Below are 19413 nucleotides of genomic sequence, written 5' to 3'. Positions count from 1 at the left end.
TGCATATTAACTTATTCAGCACACATTAAGTGCTCAGTCAGTGTTAGCTATTATCAGACACTCTGAATCAAGAACCTGAGTGAAAGAGAAATTACTTAGCCATAAAATTATTACCATTTACAACATATTTGTCCCAACTCTTCTGAGAACTTTGGCAGAATGAGAACAAGGGAATGGAAGACATCATTTGGAAAGAGTACTACAAAGGAACTGTAGCTTAACATCAACTCTCTGATTCTAAATTCCTTTTGGGAGAATGGATAACAGGAGTGGACTGCAGGAATAAAGACACGAGGAAAATTGATGTTAACTGGTCTAACCTAAAGAATACACGTGTGTATTTTCTAGACCCATCTTTCTTTCCTTTAACCAGAGTAGATATACTTTAAACTGCTTCATGTAATAGGAGAAATGACAGAGAGAAGAAGGCTGGGGTTAGACTGTTAGAAAGTATATACCCACATCTTGAAGCCAACAAGAGAAACTGGAAAACTAGTGACTAGGCATGAAGACAAGAAACAAGAAAGCATAGGATGACCAGTGGAGGAGAGCATTTTGAATAGGAGTGAGTGGTCAATAGTATCATGCTGAAGAAAAGTGGAGAAGGCCCTTTTTTTGATAAATGTAATGTATAACCTAATCTACACATATGCACTTATTCATGCATCTATACCACAGGAGGTAAGTTTTATACAACTATATGAACAAAGAATATGTTACTCACATGGCATACATACGGCCTGAAAGCTTCCAACATAATTTGGTCCTAGTTCATAAATGGTAGTAACATTTGAAGGAGGTAAAACTTCTTCTAGAAAGTGCGTGGGTCCCAAGCGCCAAACCAACGAAGCGATTTGGCGTTGGGCGGGTGGAGTACCAATGTATGCATAGACTGTGCTAACCACCGGCGGATTGGCAGAGCCTGAGCCCCCGGGAGTACTGTGAACATAATGCAGCTGTAAAGAAAATGAAAGCAAATGTGTGAAATTCAACCCCAAAACACTTTCACCAGGAAAATAACCACTTTTTGTGTATATTTTCATTATCCCAAGGCCATGCAACTTTATGAATGTACAAAAGCTGTTGAGCAGAGAAACGTAAGGGCAGGCCAAGATTCTAGAACCCGAACAGCAAGTTGGAAATTTGTAATCCAACTCTGTAATACAGATTAATACAGATAAACTATCTAACGCTAGAAAGGGCAACAGTCAAATATAGGGATTCTGTTACTATCTGGTTGGTTTGCATACCAAATTAACGATGCTGCTATGAAATTTTCAGGTTGATATAAAAACAGCTTTCCAACTATGATATTCAGGCAGTCTTGAAATTAGTTATGATACCTTCAGTATGAGTATGTTAAATAAAATTATTCATGCAAAGTGTTTTATAATGCGTGAAGGGTTATAAAAGTATTAGAAAAATAGTCTATGTTATAATTTATACACACACGGTTTAATCTCAGTGAAAAATATATTCTCAGATTTGAAATTACATTGACAAGATGCTTAAATTATCATTCAATTCATTACAATAAATAGATAATTAGAGCGTAAGAGGTTAGGAAATCAAGTTGCTTCTTGCGGTACAGGCAGCCTTCATCGCTTGACAGAATGAGTAACATTCCCATAGATTGTTTTGTCATAACACTGTCCTAGCTTCAGATCATATTTATTATTCCATATATCAAAGAACAACTCCTTGTGATGTTAATAGTATGAGTATGAAGACCAACGTTTGACGTAAAGTTGGTTTCACAGGACTGTGACTTCTCACAGGCACAGTAATGATGATGATGTAAATATATTAATAATAAATCTCCTACGTCTCAATTCTAGAAGTTGAGGACATTTTTATTTTCAATGATACTAAAAATAATGAAGGAGCAACCTACTAAAGAATCTACAAGCCCATTTCAAACACAATCCTGTATACAAAGAAAATAAATGACTATTCCCAGAGTTCATTTTAGGGTTTATCATACTGAAACACAATGTCACAATAAAATATCATTAAGGAAGGAAATGTATTCAAAAAGGCTGCCCATTTCACTGCTTTTAAAACTTCAATTCACACAAAAGGTAGACCTTTGCTGCTTCTTTTAAGTGATATCACTATAAAAATGGATACCATCTTTTAGAAGTTAAAGAATTTTAAGAGCTTGCTAGCTCAATTCGGTAGAAAGTAACTAGTAGCATTCATCCTGATTCACAAAAAGAACTTCTGATTCTTTACTGGTTGCTTTAATTCTGTTGCCTCTCCTCTGAATACTCTAGTATAGCTATCTAGAGTAATATTTATACATTCATTTATTCAACAAACAATAAGGGAACTCCTTATTACTATTATTATCAGGGACTAATCTGGGTGATCTGAAAACAAGGATGAATAAAAACAGTTCCAGCTCTAAAGGAGCACAGAATCTACTGGACTGCATACAGTAATAACAATGAAGTGACAAAATACTGTGTTCATCATTTATTTAATTTAGGCATCCATCTGGTTTCCAACCATCCAACTGGTTTCTCTCTGGTGAAAAAGCACTTAACAATCTGGCTCAAGCACTGACATATTCGCTAACATCTTTAGTACCCTGTAACCCCTCCTTTCGAGTCTTTTCTAATCAAGTGACTTGAATTAACCAGCCACATGACTCTCACATATTGTTTAAATGGGTACTGAAGGTCAACTTAAAATTAAGACAGCAATTTAAAACAATACCCCTGCAAACACACATACAGGCAAACACACCCACCCCTAAACTGTCTTATAAAAGCAGGTTGAGATTTATAAGCACAAGTACGCTCACCTTCACGGTGCTAACAAGCTGTCCATCAATGTAGAGGGCTGCAGTGCTGTTCTTCAGCATCCCTCTGCTCATCACCAGAACCAGATGATGCCACTGTCCCTCAATGATCAGTTCTCCACAGCGGAAGCGAGCGCAGCATGGCAGAATCTCATAAAAAGAGGATTCTTCACTAAAATCATCAACTAAAATGAAGAGGGGAAAGAAATTAAAAACTTAACATCATCCTCATTCTAACAATTATTCACATCTAGACTTTGACTCTATGTTAAAATAATATGATGATGATGTAAATGAAAATACCCTATTCATTCAATAACTACCTAAAACCTGGGATATATTGTGCTTTGTTCTGTTCAAGATACATATAGTTATAATGAAATAAAGTTATAATAACTAATGAAATAAAAAATAAATAAAATAGACAGTAAAATAAAGTTACAATAGACAACAACAAAAAGAGATTAGTTGATTATTACCTGTCATGGTCTGTTATAAAAGGTCTTTTAAAATCCTAGTTTGAGATGAATTTGATTATAGCACTGGTTAGACAAACAACAAAGAAAATCAAAAATTTTATTCTTACTTTATGCTCTCAATGATACAAGGGGGCAACTATCTGCTTTTAGTTTGTGGTTGTACCGCCCTGACCCTTGTCTAACAATAGCTGGTAGTAAGGAGGTGATTTATGGAGTGGAAAGGTATTTTTTTGGTCCAAGTTTCCTGTTTTACCTGACAACTCTGGTGATTTGCTAACATTTGCAATCACTATTGACTCTAATCTGGCTTGTCTCTGCTACCCTGTATGTTGTCAAATCATGCCAGGAAATAATGGGTTAAGTATTAACTTAATGTCAAGATAGTTAAAAATTAATTTATCTTTAATAAGAATTCAAGAGAAGGTGGGACAGCAGCAGAAATCCAGATGTTAAAAATTAATTCCTTCCCCCACCCCAAGAAAAATTTTTTAAAAAGAGCTAATCTTAACCATGTATCTTAAAGCAGACCCACCAGTTTTCAGTACAAGCACATATAATATACTGAAAGTTAAAAGTTTAAATTATTTGAAGAAAGAATCACAAAAATATTCTACTTCTGGAATCTTAAAATATTTGCATATACTGAAATGTCAAGATTATTATTATTTTTAAATTAATTAATAAATTTTTGGCTGCATTGGGTCTTCGTTGCTGTGCTCGGGCTTCCTCTAGTAGTGGTGAGCGGGGGCTACTCTTCGTTGCGGTGTGTGGGCTTCTCATTGCAGTGGCTTCTCTTGTTGCAAAGCACGGGCTCTAGGCACATGGGCTTCAGTAGTTGTGGCACAAGGGCTCAGTAGTTGTGGCTCATGGGTTCTAGAGCACAGGCTCAGTAGTTGTGGTGCATGGGCTTAGTTGCTCCGCGGCATGTGGGATCTTCCTGGATCAGGGATCGAACCCATGTCCCCTGAACTGGCAGGTGGATTCTTAACCACTGTGCCACCAGGGAAGTCCCCCAAGATTATATTTTTAAATGACAATTCAGAAGATACATCTACTGATGAGTTAAGACCACTACAAAGACAGCATCTTATCCATAGGTGACCTAATTAGGAAGAGACTTGAATAAACTAGGCAAAAAGCAGGGTCAAATAGCTTTGAAAGGTCTAGTGTTATGGACCAAGGGATGTGAATGAAAAGATAAAAGGTTATGGGTGAAACCAAGAACTGTTCCCTCTCCCTTCCCCAGTTATTAGACTTAATCTTCTTGAGAACTATAGAAGATATTACTTATGAAAATTTTCTGAGGGCTTCACATTCTGACTCAGGCTTAAACTAAGATATACCCAGCATTCAGTGGTGTGTCAGGATATTTGGTAAGCCAACTGGTTTCTGACAGCTTTTAGTTACCTAGGCATCTTAATGGACTATAGCTGTTCAGAGGACAGATGCTTGTAATAGTAGCATCGTTTGTATTACTAAGGTATATGTTACTATAATTTCTAGTTATATATAGACTATCGTAGTCTTGAAAATTACATTTAGTGAAAATGATATAGTTAGAAAACATTTTTTATTGAAATATCCCTAGATCTAATCCTAACTTTTCCATTAAATTCTATCTTCTTTCCAAATTCTCCATTATTATTCACTTTTCTCATTATTTCCCTTTCAAGTCATCTGTGTTTTTCTTCCTTTATTTTTCCTTCTTCTCATTCATTCATTTATACTTTTATATAATATTTGTGGGCCTAATATATGCTAGGCACTATTTTCGGTGGCAGGGCCTAGATTACAAAGATAGTAACATTGTGTGTGGGAACTTAAGAGTTCTAGTAAGGTAGACAGACAAAAACAAAACAAAGAATTAAAATCTATGAAATCCAGATAAGTGATAAAGAATATTAAACAAAGGCTATGACAGTGGACATAGGGAGGAAAGGAAGATTCAAGAAATGTTAAGGAGGCATAATAAAGTAAGACTTAGTAGAAGGGGTGGTATTTTCAAGGATGACTTGAGGTTTCTAGATGGGATAACAGCTAGTGAGGGTGTCATTTACCAAGACAGGAAAATAGAAGGAGATACAGATTTTATGAACAAATATTACAGTTTGAAGTTTTTCAGGAGGACTATTCATATTAAGATATTTAATATGCAGTTGAAAATATGAGGACAAAGCCTGGGACACAGACATACTAAAATTTTTTAACTTCAGAGTCCCTGAGGGTAAAAAGACCTAATGCTAAAAGAAATTGATGTTTTCTCATGAAGAACAGGTTGAGTACAAAGACTAAACATAAGAGCTTGAAGAATACTAATTTTAAGGGGAAGATGGAAGAGAAAGCTGTTGAAAGAAATTGCAAGAGAGGTCAGAGAAATAGTGAAAGAACAAGGAATGGGTATCTCAAATTGAAGACTGCAGATAGTTTTAATTAGGAAGAAAACATCAATAGGATCAAATGCCACAGAAGGGGCAAATAAAGTATCCACTAGGATTTTAAAGCACTTACTGTATTGATGCCTAACTCTGTGCTGATTGTGATGAAGAATCCTAAGTAAGACAAAAAGCCTTACAATCAAACTGAGGAGCTAACATTCATATTCAATTAATATGTGAATACCAACCACAGGGGAAGCAATATGTGCTATTATTTTATTTAGTCAGTTAAAAGACAAAAATCAGATGATAAAAAAGAGGTATATATATATATATATATATATATATATATATATATATATACACACATACACAAATGCTTATATTCGGAGCAAAGAAAATTCAGTGAACTGAGATTTCTATTTTATGTTACTCATATCATTTAGGAAGGTATTCATGAATGCCTTGAGTTTGAAGTTCTATTGCATAGTAACATTAACATTATGGCACATTGGAGGGAATTAGTGAATTAGGATTATTAAATGGACTGTATTAAGTCTTGAAGGTAAGTGATGAATAAAGTAATTAAAATGTTATTGTGTCTAGCACAGAGTGGCACATATGGTAGGCAGGTGCTCAATGAATATTCATTAGTTAAGCAGAATTCACAGCCAATGAAAATCCCTACTAAAATATATTAAACAAGCATCCTGCATTCCTAGCAAAAGCTGTGATTTCCTGGCAAGTAGAGATGAATCCTTATTTTAGGAACTCTCTCCACTGTTTGCTATCTAAGTCTCTTTTGAAAGTGAAGGTGCCTTAAAATTTCACTGGTAAACAATATTCAAGATTTTATACAACCTGTTCTTTTCTGTAATAATTTAAATTAGAAAAGAATTACCAGCTGGACCTTAAAACCAACCATTAAAATGAAGTTTGCTCAGCCATAAAAAGAAACGAAATTAAGCTCTTTGTAATGAGGTGGATAGACCTAGAGTCTGTCATACAGAGTGAAGTAAGTCAGAAAGAGAAAGACAAATACCATATGCTAACACATATATATGGAATTTAAGGAAAAAAAAGTCATGAAGAACCTAGGGGTAAGACAGGAATAAAGACACAGACCTACTAGAGAATGGACTTGAGGATATGGGGAGGGGGAAGGGTAAGCTGTGACAAAGCGAAAGAGAGGCATGGACATATATACACTACCAAACATAAGGTAGATAGCTAGTGGGAAGCAACCGCATAGCACAGGGAGATTAGCTCGGTGCTTTGTGACCGCCTGGAGGGGTGGGATAGGGAGGGTGGGAGGGAGGGAGATGCAAGAGGGAAGAGATATGGGAACATATGTATATGTATAACTGATTCACTTCGTTATAAAGCAGAAACTAACACACCATTGTAAAGCAATTATACTCCAATAAAGATGTATAAAACAAAATTAAAAAAAAAATAAAATGAAGTTTGCTACTTTTAATAGTCACAAGAAGCAAAAAGAAAAAGACAGATACTGACCATAGTTTTGGAGTAGTTCCTCTTTGGTGGAGACAATCAGCGATCGGTCTTTTGCTGATAGAACTATGGCAAGGCACACATAATGCTGCTCGGAAGAATTCGCTCGGCGAACAATAGTAAGAAGTCTGACAGGGTGGTTATTTGGAGGAGAACTGAAATGTTCAATGCAAAACCAGCTGGAGTAGCTTAAGCCAGATGGAGGAGGGAAGAATCTTTCACCTAAAGTGAAAATAGCAAAGTAACAATGAAAGAGTTTGTGTTGACTCATATTTATATTTTAAAAAGATGCCAAGAAAAGCAAAATCTCTAAATAAAATATAATCTACTGGGGGAAAGAAAAATCTCATAAGCAGATAAAGTAATATTTACCGGAACCAATGCCACTGACCACGGCCCCATCAGTAAGACCTGTTGTGACAGCATTGTTTGTAGGGGCATTATGAGGGGCCAAACTGGGCAGAAACAGGCAGCTGTTAAAGAAAAGAAAATGCACATATTAGAGAGCAACTGTTTTCTTCTCTTATTACTATGTACTTACCACAGTGGAATAAACTACCATTATTTAAGGGTAACCAGAGATAAGAGATCATGGAATAAGTTTGGATGCCTAACAAAGTCTTTCCTTTCTTTCAATTGTGAGTACCAAAAGATATATTTAAAAAATCTCCATTTTAAAAAATTTAAATTAAAAAAGATCATAGTATAATTTGCACATGGTAAAATGCACCAAAGTATAACCTTGTTCAAGACATTGGAAATTTTTCATCACCGCAGAAAAATTCCCCTGTGCCCCTTTCTAGTGAGTCACTCTCCTCTGTTACACTGTCCTGATTAGTTTTGCCCAGTCCCAAATATGTTTTAATTCATTGTTCGATACTAACCCACGACAATGTTCTTAAAATACAATTTATAGTTTTAGATCAATGTAGAAGAATCCCACAAACAACCAGTATAGACATAGGTCTTCTCTCTTAGCGTTTATGTCCATTTTGAGGACAACAGACTTTATAAATATACTCTTCTAGATTCGCTATAGATTTTTTTTAAATGATTAATATACTTTATTATAGACAGACTTTATAAATATACTCTTCTAGATTCGCTATAGATTCTTTTTTTTAAATGGTTAATATACTTTATTATAGAGCTTTTTTTAACTTATTTTTTATAAGCAGAGGAGAATCTCTCTCTCTTTTTGTTTTTCGCCATGCGGCTTATGGGATCTCAGTTCCCCAACCACGGGTTGAACCCGGGCGAAGGCAGTGAAAGCCCAGAATCTTAACCACTAGGCCACCAGGGAACTCCCTAGATTCTTTGTTACTTCTGCTGTTTAAGTTTTTCTGCCACTTCAAAGTATTTATTCATTTAATGTGATAGTAACTGAATACTTATAATGTATAAAATACTAATATTTATAATGTATAAGATACTAAGTTAGGTAATTTGAGAGAAAAAAGGACAAAACCTAGCCAAAGAGCTTTTAATCTAATTTTAATTTGCATATTATCTGTAACTTTATTGTACTAAATCAGAAGTTGACAAACATTTTCTAGAGTGGGCCAGAGTAAAAATATTTTATGCTTTGCAGACCAGATAGCCTCCATCATGACTTTGCAGTCTAGCATGAAAGCAGCCATAGATAACACATATACATAAATGAATGTGGCTGTGTTACCATGAAACTTTACAAAAACAGAAAAAAAGAGAATTTACAAAAACAGATTTGGACTGTGCACCTTAGATTGCTGACTTTTATACCATATCAATTTATTTAGTATAATAAACAATTAAGAACAATTAAATCCAAAAATCTTAACATGCTCAAGGAACTCAATCATTTGAAAATATATAGCATATACTAAATTTTAATCAAGTAGATTTAAAACCAAAGATCTATTTCTCAAAGGCAAGACTGAGGCATGAAATATAATATAGCTTGGCTACCTGGCAAATTTCTTACCCAAACCCTTCAAGGGATGTGTCAAATTCAACAAAAGTCGGAGTAACTGATGACCCATGAAGTCTGATGTCATGTGGGGTTGTCATGGAGACCAAGCACTTCACCCTGGTCAGGGGTACAGTACTTCCTTCTGCAGATTTCACTAGGCTCTTGCTTATGCGGTAATGGTTATCTTCATGTAAGCTGAAGACACTATCAGAACCCAGACCTTCCATAGATGTGATCATACTACCTGTAAGTCAAAGAAAATCTCTTGAGAAAAATATCATATAGATTTCTAAAATAGTGACTTTAACAAGGCTGATTAATTTTAAATACACTCTTCAGTTTCAATATATACAATAATTTTATTTTTAAACTCCAAAGCTATTATACAGTTGTTTTTTTGTTTTTTTTTTTTTTGCGTACACGGGCCTCTCACTGTTGTGGCCTCTCCCATTGCGGAGCACAGGCTCCGGACGCGCAGGGTCAGTGGCCATGGCTCACGGGCCCAGCCGCTCCACGGCATGTGGGATCCTCCCGGACCGGGGCACGAACCCAAGTCCCCTGCATCGGCAGGCGGACTCTCAACCACTGCGCCACCAGGGAAGCCCCTATTATCCAGTTTTAATGTAATTTATGTTCACTTAAAAACTTAAATAGCATATGTTTTTACTTATATTTACTACTAAAGTAATAAACACATTGCAGAAATGTTGGAAACTAGAGTACAAGATCAGATAGAAAAAGAATAAAAATCACCAATGACCACTATCCAAGCCACTGCTACAGTAAAATTTAATTATAAGCTACACTTAATGATGTTTATAAAAACCAGATCATACTTTTATTTCACAAAGTAATTTATTATTTCTCTTTTAGAAGAAAACAAAATATTTGAGAAGTATTATAATGGAAAGAAACAGGTCATCTTTCTTATTTAAAAAAATCGGAGATAAATAGCAGAAACTTGCTTCTCCCATTTTCTCCCCCCCCCCCCTTTTTTTTTTTTTTTTTTTGTTTGTGGGCCTCTCACTGTTGTGGCCTCTCCCATTGTGGAGCACAGGCTCCGGACGCACAGCCTCAGTGGCCATGGCTCACGGGCCCAGCCGCTCCGTGGCATGTGGGATCCTCCCGGACCAGGGCACGAACCCGTGTCGCCTGCATCGGCAGGCGGACTCTCAACCACTGCGCCACCAGGGATGCCCTCTCCCCATTTTTAATTCTTTCCATATAGCTATTAAAATTAGACACGTGATCACAAAAATACTTGAATTTTAAATTTCCTGTATGCATGCAAATGGTAACACTTTTAAGAACAAAAAAATAAAATTTAAACAAGCTATTCTATTCTTTCAGGAATACATTATAAATGTAATGGAGAAAATATTCCCTCTCAAGATAAACCACATGAATTTAATTATTTCCCTCTTAAGTGTGCTAAGCAGTCAGGCAACCATAAAAATATTTCAATATTCTTAGAGAAAGGAACTATTTTTTGTCAATTCTAAGGAACTGCATAAAGTACAAAAACAACAACAACAAAAATATATACATGCAGGGGATGTATATTAATTGATAAGAAAAATTGAAATACTGTTTTCCAATAAAACTGTGTTGGAACTCAAAAGGTCTTAGTGTTTCCAAAACACAGTATTCACTTATCACTGATAATAAATTGTAGGAGGAAATATTGAGGTTGAAATAATGGTTGAAGGTTGTTTAATCTCTTTGATTCTCACCTGAAAAAAAAAAAGCTTGAACTAAATGATTACTATGTGCGTGAACAACAGGCATTCTACTCTTCTAGGTTCCATTCTTTCCTGCTTCACTAGTAACGGTTATTTCAATCCATTAACACAAATGCCTTAACTATGGCTAACAACAAGACAAAACAAATTGTAAAGTTAAAACCCACCAAACTATAGAATTAACACTGGGAGGAAATCCAGGGCATCTGAGCTCTCTATTGAGAGTACTCTTTCCCCACAGCTCTTGAGTGGATGGAATCTGACGCTCCTCCATGGTCTATGCCGGATGGGTAGGCAGTGCCTACATTCTAACACACCCCTCTCCATCATCCTTGCATCAGCCTAATGCAAAAACTTCTCTTCCTTGGAGGTTCTGCATCAGCAATCCTATCACACACCTCTCTATGAAACTGCCACCTACTAATGCTGGCATTTCATTCTCACCTCTTCCTTGTACTAATTCTTACCAGTGCACTGGGGGATCTCAAGGTCCACATGAACAACCTATCTAACACCTCCCTTCTATGATCACCTTTCCTCCAATAAGCTTTACCTCTACTTTACTCCAGAGCCAAATTTTGGGCACAGTCCTTTTCTTTGCTTTTTCTCACCGCTCCAATTTTGATTGCCATTACCCTACCTCATTCCTCCAGTTTACCCATTCTTTTTCTCTCACTACATTTGCTTTTTAGCCTAGCCATTCTTCTCCAGCCCAGTGATCTATCCCTTTTCTCCCAGCCTATCACTAGCTGCTTGACTTTACTTCTTCCCCTATCTATCCTATACTCCTTGGTGTTTCTCTTTGACTACTTTTATTAGTATTTTAAATTTCCTGTCCTCCATGTCCTCCTGCACCAACTGTCCTGCAAAGCCACAGCCTGTGAATAGTCCAGTCAACCACTCTAGTTCAGGCAGCAAAGGCTAACTGAGAAAGGTAAAGAAATTACAGATCTTCTGAGAAAGAGGTATTCCCCCTTCCAAGCCAAGGGTTATTCTGCACATAGTTCTCACCTCCTCTGGATCTTGCTTGTATCACTGATTCCTTTGCCACCCCCATCTGCCCGCTTCTCCAGTCAAACAATGAGATCTTACGTTTTTCTATTTAAATAACAACAAATGAAAAACAACAACAAACCCTTCCCTTTCTTTTTTTTTACAGTCGAACTTCTTGAAATAATTTTCTTCCCTTACATGATTTTCATTTATAAGATAAACCAAAAAAGGGAACTTCAAAGGTCAACTTACTTCTCATCTCTGGCTCATAACTCAGTGAACTTGGTTTGTGGACCCTATATTGTTTTAGCAGTTTTTTGTCCCAGGCACCACAATTTAATGGACTTGCCAAACGTAAAAACTCCCTGAAGAAGAGACAAAGCAAAGTTATTCCTTGATTGGGAACATTATATAATTCATAAACTAAACACACAAAAAATGTGACTTAATGAATTATAACAGACTAATTAAAAATACTAAAGCAATCTGAACAGTTACTATAATATACAATGCTAATTTTATGTTTTAATTCATCAAGCAGTGAAAAGAGCACCAAGTATTGTGAAAAGTTACAAAGGAAACCTGAGGAGCATGTTCTCCTGGAATGTGATGGGCAGAAATATAGTGAATTGTCAAGGGGTTACAAAAATAGAAGCCCTTTATATCCAGTCATTTACAGCATCATGTAAAAGGAAAAAAATAAAAAAAAGAATACTTCTCTGAATTTTCAATTACCTACAGCAGAAAAAAATATTTAAAGGTCAGGTACCCTTTGCCAGTTTTTCACATAGAGTGTGATATACAATTAGCTCATAATCTATGGCTTGCCAGCAGCTAGGTGCCTATACCATCATGTGACCTTTGCATTCATCTAATTCATTCACTGTGAAAACTGAGCATGTCCAAATGGTTGGTTTCCATTGCTTCCTCTGTTTACCTAAGTAGCCGGTACAAGTTATTTAGTAAAATACAAGCATTAGGTATGAGATAGTCTCTTTTTCTCATTCAGTCTCTCTACTTTTAAAGTAGCAGATCATCAAAAAGGATCATGGGAAAATCTCCATGCTGTTTTCAAAACTTTAGGTCTCTGAATACATTCATAATGTGACAAAGTGAGCAGAGACTGTGTCATTCATCTTCATATTACTAAGGCCTGGCACACTGCCCTGTACAATACTGTTTAACAAATGTTAACCACAGAGGTTTTTCTTAGCTTGGAGTCAGTTAAAAAATATAAATTACAAATAGAGTCCAACCATTCTTAAGAAAGTTCCACAAGTTTTATGAAAAAGGAGTACTTTAACAGCAGAAAAAAATTATTTTATTTATTTAAAAATATATTTATTTATTTATTTATTTACACTGGGCCTTAGTTGCAGTAGGCGGGCTCCTCAGTTGCAGCTGAAAGTAACAAGATATATGAGAGTATTTTTTTAAGGAAGGACAAGATGATTTAAACATTAAATCTGTTTGGCTAGGTAATTTCAAGGAAAGTTTTTTTTTTTTTAATGTTGTTTTATCCCTAAAACACAGAGCACTGTTTCTCTTATATTAAAAAAGGTTATTCAAATATACCTATTTCTCGAATGGCTAAACTGTGCAAGGTATATCCACACCATGGACTACAACTCAGCAATAGAAAGAAACAAACTCTTGATACATAACAATCTAGATGCATCTCAAAGGCGCTATAACGAGTGAAAAAAGCTAATCACAAAAGGTCATATACTGTATGATTCAATTTACATAACATTTTCAAAGTGACAAAATTACGGAGATGGAGAACAGAGTTGTTTCTAGGGGTTAGAGATGGCGGGGGTTAGGGAAGTGGCTATGATAATAAAGAGGGAGCACTGGGGAGATCTTTGTGACATCTTAATTGCGTGATGGCACATCAATCTGACACAAGTGATAAATAACAGGGGAACTGTAGCATACGTGGATACATTGTACCAATGTCCATTTCTTGGCTTTGATACTGTCCTGTAGTTACATAAGATGTAACCACTGGGGGAAACTGGATGCTGGGGACACAGAATCTCTCTGATCTACCTTTACAACTTCCTCTGAATCTCTAATTATTTTAAAATTTAAAAAGTGTTTCTTAAAAGAGTTCGTCCACATAAAATGTTCTTATCTATAAAGTAGATGCAAGTCATACAAATATAACATGACTCCATTTTTAAAGGGAAGTGAGAGTTTGCTGGATTCAAGCAGAAGAAATGACCAATGGACAAAAACATCCTGTTTACTAATAACTAGATTGATCTGTTTCTAAGTGCAATATTTTGGGCATTTTGCCCATTTTCGTGGTGTTTTGGTTTTGCCCACAGATAACTGAATATATGTTTATTAAAGCAAGACTCTTGACTATAAAGACTCTAGAAACGGCCATTACTAATGGTGGCTTATTTGAATGTGAAGAAGAGAACATACTGACCTCAGCACCATGGGCTCCAGAGCCTGAGAGGCTAATCGTTCAAACATCCGCTGGAGGGGCGGGTGCAATGAGTGGTCCTCATCAGCCAGCGCAGCACTGCACCGCTGCAGCAGTCGCGCATGGAGACCAGCTTCACACATGACTTGCTGGTTTCTTTCTGTGTGCACCAGTGATTGTAAAATATTTGCCACGGCAAGTTGAAGGTCCAAAGCATGCTGGAGTTAACAAAGAAATTCATGCCACCAGGGCATTCTTAATAAGATAGGTGATAGTTCTCTCCTTTTAAGAGTTGAAGCACACCTTTAATTTTAATATGAGGTCTCTACATGCTTCAAATTACATTCAGATGAATTAAGTAGCTGACTTAGAGGGACACAGCAACTCCAGAACAGGGCCAGGGAAATATTTCTGGTCTTCATTCTGTTAGAAGCATACCTAGCTCAACTCCATTTTCTTCCAAGTCTTTCATATTACATGACTATATGTAACTAATAATATTTTTATTTTTATAGAAATAGTGGGTATAAAGTAAATATTTTTCATGGTAAGTAAATAACCAGTTTAAAGAATGACCTATTGTTAACATTTGTTACACTTTAGGCCTTCGAAACCATACAACATTTTAAACAAAACTAGTCACCCAAACTCCAGTTCACCCAAACTCCTGAGTGTTACAAATGAAAATACATAAATAGCCTCAAAATGGTACCTTCAGTCATTTTTCATCCTGTATTATTTATTAACAACTTCCACTGCTGAGCAGGATTTACAAGGAGAAAGGGAATTATTTTAGTACCAGAAGTAACTGCATTTTAACAAATGAGTTGTATTCTAAAACATACGTATCTACTACTCATTAGGAAAGTTAAGACTCAAACACGAAAATCCTGTTTTTTTCCTTTACCTACTTCAGTATGTGACACAGAAAGGTTCCATGTTACCTTCTTGGTCCCACTCCCTTGCTCATGCAGTCACACCTTCCACTCATTAAAGACGGGAAGGAACCAATCTATCCAAGCTTACTTCTGGTTGTGTCACTGACCCAACAGAGGCCAGGAGGTCCAGCATAGAAAGCATGGCTCCAGGATGGATGATGACAGCATCAGAACTCTGGAGAGATGAAGTTGCCACATGTAGTTTCAGGTCAGCAACGTTTTTAGGAGGGTAGACAGGGGGAGTTGAAACAGAATGATATGCATGCCTATGAAAAGAAAGAAGGGTAATTGGGTATTTAATTCAATCACATTCTCTGTTCATTTTCTTCATCTTCTACTACCTTTCTCCACTGAGTAAAAAAAAGCCTTATAATTAGGGGTTGGGTAACAAAACACCTTAACGTTGGGAAATTAAAAAACAATATATTATCAATTCTTGAGTCACATATAGACAACTTATCAAGTCTTTTAGGCTCTTATATGTTTTTATCACTTACTATTTGGAGTGTTTCATTAAAGAATGGCACATGATGACTAGTTAATATTACTCTATGGTGTATTTGAAAGTTGCTAAAAGAGTAGATCCTAGAAGTTCTCATCACAAGGAAGAAACCATTTTTTCCTTGAATCTATGTAAGGTGATGGATGTTAACTAAACCTACTGTAGTAATCATTTTGCAACACATGTAAGCCAAGTCATTATGATGTACACCTTAAACGTTATACAGTACAGTATATCAATTATATCTCAGTAAAACTGAAAAAAAGAAAAACAAAAAGAATAACATACATGACAGCAGATATAAAGAATAGGTGAAATTACAGTGAGTCAAAGCTCTAAGAAAGATGATATTTCTGATAATTTGTGATGAGAGTACAAGTTATATTAAGTGCCTCAGTGAGAGTGTTTTCTTTGAAATTTCCTATGTGTTTTTAACCTTTCCTTAAACCATGGGTAATATAAGCAAGAACAAACAAGATCAAAGCGGCCTACTCTATAACTGGTTCAACTGAGTCAGAGTTGGCTCAGAATGCTGGCCACATGTCAATAAATGTATTAAGAATCAAGGGAGTTCTCCTTTAGCTTATTTGGAACTACATTCATGCTCTTTTGCATTATCCTCCCTACCACTGAGAATATTCACAATTTTTAAAAACTTGGGATATTTTATGTAACAAGCTTCCATGAGTTAGAAAGCCTAGCCATGCCCTTGAATGCACAACATTTCTTCTCATCAATGATCTCCACTGTCTATTTCATACTCTTCTTCTGCAATTCATGAGTTTTGCACATTTTGTATCTTGGCACAAGGAAACAGATGCTTGTGGGTTCAGCCTATGGGAGCTCTTTGTTCCAATGAATTGGTTTCAGCATAATTTGTCTAATGTTGAGCTCTGTCACTGACAGCAGCGCAGTTTCAGCTCTCTGGCACAAGAGCAGCTTGGGAAACAGATGCTTTAAGTCACTGATTTAGTAGCAAAGAATTGGCACTGCCTTTTTTTTTTTTTTTTTAAGTACCATTCTCTTTTTAACAGAGATTCTAGGAAAGTATTCAGCTTCACTTAAAAAAAAGAAAAAAAAAACACACATGTGCGCTACTGTTTAAAGTCAGCATATCCTCCACCTACTCTTTTCCACTCCCTGTTTTTTTTTTCTGTTTTTGTTCAGAAAGATTTAATTTCTAAACTTACTACAATAGTTTTCTAAATGTTTATTAACAACAGGTATCCTCCTCCCATGTTTCTCCCTTTATTCTTTAAAATATTTTGACCTAACTAGAAAAAAAGAAAGATTCCTAATTCCTCTATTGTGTAACAGGAACTTCAAACCATTAAGAAATTTCATAAAAATTGTTTTCATTACACATAAAAACTAATGCAATTTTGAGAAAAAACATCAATTCTAATTGTATATTCTAGTTACAGGCCTTCCGAAATTATTTCTTAGTTGCCTGATTTAATATACATTTGAACTTAAATTACTGATATGTATAGCTAGGAAGAAGTCCTTTATGTCTTTGGAAACTGAACTCTACTAATATGTAACTATTAAAGTAGTAAACTTTTAAATCTTATATAGAAAAATATTCTAATGTAGGAATTACATTCTTCTTCTCAAACTAGTAAAATACTGCAAACATTGTAGAAATCTAAAGTATGGTATTTATTAAGTAAAATTAGGTCTATTTTAACAGCCATTATATAACATTAATTCTTACTAAGTCACTTAGGTATTACCACTTTTTACATTTAGAGACTGTGTTAAGCTTATTAAATTGGTAACTACCAACCAAGACCTAACCATTTGCAAAGACAGGATAAAATGACATTGCAAAATTTAGTTAATTTTTATGTTGCAGTTACTTTTAAAGCTTAAAGAAATCGCTACTTAATATTTCAATCTAAATTCTCATATATACTTAAGACTTATCTACCTCTTTTGGGAATATATACTGAAATATTTAAATTCTGAATTTGCTTTGCCTTAATTATCAAGCGTGTATAGGCACTAAGTAATGGACACCATGTTCGAAAGATAACTAGTACTCGCCACCTATTTTGCAATTGCAGATATGTTCTGAGAGTCTTGATTACTATTTTGTATTTTGTTTTCACCTCCTCTGACTGTGATTGAATATTGTTCAGCATAATTCTGTTCCATTATTCCTTCTGAATAATGAAAAAAATTTTGAATTTTAGTTTTCCAAAATAAGGTTTCCTAGTTCTTCTTCCTCCGAGTCTTCAAATAGAGAAGAATCTCCAAGATTTTACTTGCCAGACAAGTATCACAAGTTGAAATTTCCTTAGTACCTTAATCTCCACAAGCCATAAAACTAACACAATGTTGGTTTTTCCTTTTGCAAACAAAACAAGACAAAACATGTTTTGCCACAAGAAAAAAGATGCCCATAAGCTGATGTAATTTGAGATGTTCTTGAGATATTCTAACTTCAAAAATTACTATACTGTGAAGTAAAAAAAGTTTTTATTAGCTTATGATTCTTATCACTGAGCAAAATGTATGTAACCTGACCAGAATGGCAAGCTACACTGATCTTATTATTAGCATGAACAGCACTGGGAGCTTCCTTGGGGTAACATCAACTTGTAAGCCTGATTAGAATTCCTATGGATAAGATACACTCAACTACAACTGCTGATTCGGTGACAGTTTCCCCTTAGGTCAAAGACAGGACATCCTTATATGTAGCTATGTTGCAAAAGATGAAAAAATGTTTTTGATCGAAGGCCTTAAATAACTACCATATAGAATAAAATGCTGTTTTCCCTTTGTCAAACTACTATTTAAATAAATAATAGGTTCTAATAGATTTTTAAATATTTGTCCCCTTAATCTGTGAATCCCTATTGAGGGTATTTTAATTTTTGGTTAATACTTAATGAATTTAAACACAGCAATTTTTAAGCCTTTACCATGTATGATAGAATCATAAATATGATTTTTTTAATGATTAAAACTATTTAGTAATTGAAACTATTTTTCTAACATCCAGTAGTTCTCTGGGATAGTAAGCACACATGAATCTTGCAACACAAAGTATACCTTTTACCTTATTCATTTTAGCAACAGAAAAATATACTAGGTCAACTCAAATTGATTTCATAATATCTTGAATCAAGAACTGCTCTTACAAAAACAAAAAAGAAACAGTAGTTTTTAAATACAAATACATTGAACAATACTAAATTGATTTACTAGAAGAAAATGAGCTGTAAGCCCCAGTGTAAATTTAAAAGAAAAGGAAAACATAAGCCCATATACCTAATGAATATAACTCTTAAAATATATTGAAATACCAAATTTATAACAAATACTTCAAATTTAGTACTAAATTAACCACAACTGTGTTCAAGTTTCAAAATCTGAACAACAGAAATAAAATTAAACAACAACATAGCAGAACCTCAGGATTCATTTTTAAAAAGCCATAGTGGGAGAGAATTAATACAAGACTTAAGGACTTGCACTTGCTTATGAGGAAAACAGGGGCAGGAAGAGTATTTGGTGCCAAGTGCACAGACTATGATCATTTTAAGTACAGGTCGCAAATGGAATCTCAAATGGATCTTAATTGTACTCTTGTCAATCAACTGCTGGTTCTTTATAGTCATAAGCTTTATATATGAGGTAGACTACATCAGTTTAGAAAGAGAT

At 35.2% G+C, this 19413-nt stretch overlaps 1 protein-coding gene across 10 annotated transcripts in view; it reads right to left on the bottom strand.

Moving 5' to 3' along the window:
* Positions 1-19413, bottom strand: part of WDFY3 (WD repeat and FYVE domain containing 3) — a 264038-nt gene that overhangs the window by 103916 nt on the left and 140709 nt on the right. For all 10 annotated transcript variants that reach the window (XM_027095853.1, XM_027095860.1, XM_027095857.1 and 7 more), the window contains 8 exons: positions 15325-15502; positions 14302-14516; positions 12114-12226; positions 9139-9370; positions 7548-7648; positions 7179-7397; positions 2810-2991; positions 725-956 (listed from right to left, as the gene is read on the bottom strand). In XM_027095853.1, coding sequence (XP_026951654.1) covers positions 725-956; positions 2810-2991; positions 7179-7397; positions 7548-7648; positions 9139-9370; positions 12114-12226; positions 14302-14516; positions 15325-15502 — 1472 coding nt within the window. The remainder of the gene's footprint in view (positions 1-724; positions 957-2809; positions 2992-7178; positions 7398-7547; positions 7649-9138; positions 9371-12113; positions 12227-14301; positions 14517-15324; positions 15503-19413) is intronic.

Source organism: Aethalodelphis obliquidens, unplaced genomic scaffold (assembly GCF_003676395.1).
Source record: "Aethalodelphis obliquidens isolate GAN/ISIS:26980383/991018 unplaced genomic scaffold, ASM367639v1 scaffold95, whole genome shotgun sequence".
Classification (NCBI taxonomy): domain Eukaryota; kingdom Metazoa; phylum Chordata; class Mammalia; order Artiodactyla; family Delphinidae; genus Aethalodelphis; species Aethalodelphis obliquidens.
The sequence above is the reverse complement of the archived record's forward strand: the minus strand, read 5'-3'. Positions and strand labels throughout refer to the sequence as shown.